Here is a 3,019-nt window from a genome sequence, read left to right as displayed (position 1 = left end):
ATGCTCTCATTTCCCGAGTTGTGCTTTTAAGTCGGAATGTGAAAACAACATGGACACTCTCGCTACTACAAAGATGTGTTGGATTTGTATTATTGAGCTTTCCGACTTGAGTTCACGTGCCTTTTCTCAGTGGGGAAATAATTTTTCATGTGCGGTGCTGGTGATGATGCTTCTACGTCCGTTTCAGAGAACCAGAGGACAAATATTTCAATCGATCGCTCAGGCATGGCACCGAAATGAGGCACCGAAATCTGCATTCTGATTCGGTTCTAGTACATACCAGTTACATGGGTACCGGTACCATATTGGTACCGGATTTCGGTACCCAACCCTAGTAATGAGAAACTTTCTTGTAATAAGAAACTTTCTCGTAATAGTGAATTACTTTCTTGTATCAAATGAGAAACTTTCTATTACTTCTATGCATGCACAAAACGAGGCGATGTGATCATTATGGAGCGCTACACTCTTGTGCAGTCTATGTTTCATTTATACTCAAAGCCGGAGGGGGATCTCACACAGAAAGTCCAAAACGGACTCATAGTAGTAATAATTATAACGTGCAAGGAAATCCCTAATATGGACAAAGGCAGCTGTCACTCTAGCTAAGCTGAATAAAAAGCAGAAACGTTTTGACTGATGAAACTTTAAGACAATAAACACAATTTTGACAATATATGGTTTATGTGTGATTTTCAAGTCATCTCCAGGTAATAAATAAAGTATATGAATAGTGCAGTGCTAATTGACATATAATTATAGCATAGAAACTAATACATATTTTCTGCCTTATTCTGTGATTTAAAAAAAAATGGAAAAATGGAAAAAGTGTTTGTAAAGTGACATGTGGCCAAGTATGGTGAGCCATATTTGGAATTAGTGCTCTGCGTTTAACCCATCCAAAGTGCACACACACAGCAGTGAACACACACACACCGTGAGCACACACCCGGAGCAGTGGGCAGCCATTTTTTTGCTGCGGCACCCGGGGAGCAGTTGGGGGTTCAGTGCCTTGCTCAAGGGCACCTCAGTCGTGGTATTGAAGGTGGAAGAGAGCGCTGTACACTCACTCCCCCCACCTACAATCCCTGCCGGTATGAGACTCGAACCCGCAACCTTTGGGTTACGAGTCCGACTCTCTAACAATTAGGCCACGACTTCCCCGAAGTTGTAGTATATAAAACAATCATAAAATTGTCATTAGGAAAGTATAGGGGAAAAACAATATTAAAGAATACAAATTATTGGTTATTGTGTTATAACCAATTGGTTATTGACTTAGCCAATTAAAGGTAAGAGATAATAAAATAATTAAACTTGTCAATTAGGCCTAAATAAATAAATAAAGTTTCTGTCCCCCTCACTTCTGAAATGATGGTTATGCCCCTGCTCAACAGGGGCTAGAACGGGCTTCCATAAAAAGTGGAATCTGAGATCCGGAGTTTGTAACTTACTGATTACTTGGTAATGAATTTTACAAACTAAAGTCATTTTGAAATGTGGCTTTCACAAGGTTATCATTAATTCAGAATTTATCAATTTTAGCTAATATATTGGTGAGAGGGCTACATTTATAATAATCAAGCCCTTTTGCAGGGGTGTCGAAAATCATCAGTTTTAAGTCAGCTTTAGACCTTGCTTAGCTTGTTCAAGTGTGTTTATTGGGGTTGAAGCTAAACTCTGCAGGACAGTGGTCCTTCAGGAGCAGGATTGGACACCATGTTCTAATGAAACTGGATAAAGTGGAATTTGTAATTTAATGCAGAACACTATAACAGAACACAATGGCTAAGCTGCCATTAAGATAAATTAGAATGCTAACAGGAAACTTTCAACTTGTTTTTTATAACCTGTTTTTACTTCTCTCCCTTAAGGTATTGCACAGTTGCATCCACGCACTGAAGGGGGTTACAGGGTGCCATACAACCCAGAAGCCACAGGTTGTGGGGCAGCTATGAGGTCCATGTGCATTGGCCTTAGGTGAGGGTGAAACATGTTTTCTTTTGTATTTTCACAGATATGTGGTAGTAATGTTGTGGATATCTAATTGTCTTTGCTTCAAAGATATCCTCGTCCTGATCAGCTGTCCTTACTGGTTGAGGTTGCTGTGGAGACTGGAAGAATGACCCATCCTCATCCAACAGGTTTCCTTGGAGCTGTGTCTGCAGCCTTGTTCACCACTTATGCAGTCCAGCGAAGACCAATCACAACCTGGGGTGCGGGTTTATTGGAGGAGGCTTGTCCTGTCGCAAAAACACTTGTTAAGTCTGCAGGATATGCTGTTACAGAGACTGAGAGAGACTGGGACTACTTTACTGGAAAATGGAAATGGTAAGAAGCTGAATTTAACACTAGAACCGCCAGAGGTCACTGTATACCTAAAAGCGCCAGCGGGTAAATTTTACCCATGCACATGACAACTGTATTTATATGGCTAAAGAACATATTATTTCACTGTATTATGCCACTGTCTTCACAAAGAAGTGTCTAGAGTCATGAAATGATTATGTCTAGTCATCAACTATATTTTTATCCTGTTGTTTTATGTTCAAGACTTTTTAATGCAGGCTACACTAATCCATAACAATCAGTAGCCTAAGCTTAAAAAAAAATAATAAATAAATAAATAAATAAAGCCTGCACTGACAACGGAAATTAAAAACTTTGGGTAATCAAAAAATGGTTTTATTCATTACATCATATAGGCTAGATCAGATTTTTTTATTTTTCTTCAGGAAAAGGCCAGACTAGAATAGCAACGCATTAGCGAACAATAAACGATATGGCAAGACAAAAATTTTATAATTAAACCAAAGTTTGACCAATTAGAGTAACGTTTGGCTGGAAACATCTAAATATGATGTCTGGATCACTGTCAGATGAGCCGTCAGATGCTGAGCCGACCCAGGACAGTGTTAGGCTAAAACATGTAAATATGATATCTGGATCACTGTCAGATGAGCCGTCAGATGCTGAGCCGATCCAGGATGCATAACTTACCATCAGACTCTCCATCACG

General features: G+C 39.5%; 1 protein-coding gene across 1 annotated transcript in view; it reads left to right on the top strand.

Moving 5' to 3' along the window:
* The window catches only part of adprh (ADP-ribosylarginine hydrolase), a 125,154-nt gene that overhangs the window by 89,844 nt on the left and 32,291 nt on the right, over positions 1-3,019 (top strand). Inside the window, exons 6-7 of the mRNA XM_016507588.1 lie at positions 1,875-1,980; positions 2,065-2,331. Coding sequence (XP_016363074.1) covers positions 1,875-1,980; positions 2,065-2,331 — 373 coding nt within the window. The remainder of the gene's footprint in view (positions 1-1,874; positions 1,981-2,064; positions 2,332-3,019) is intronic.

This window comes from Sinocyclocheilus anshuiensis, unplaced genomic scaffold, assembly GCF_001515605.1.
Source record: "Sinocyclocheilus anshuiensis isolate Anshui unplaced genomic scaffold, SAMN03320099.WGS_v1.1 scaffold2890, whole genome shotgun sequence".
NCBI lineage: Eukaryota > Metazoa > Chordata > Actinopteri > Cypriniformes > Cyprinidae > Sinocyclocheilus > Sinocyclocheilus anshuiensis.
Note: the sequence above shows the minus strand (reverse complement) of the source record. Positions and strands in the feature narration are given on the sequence as shown.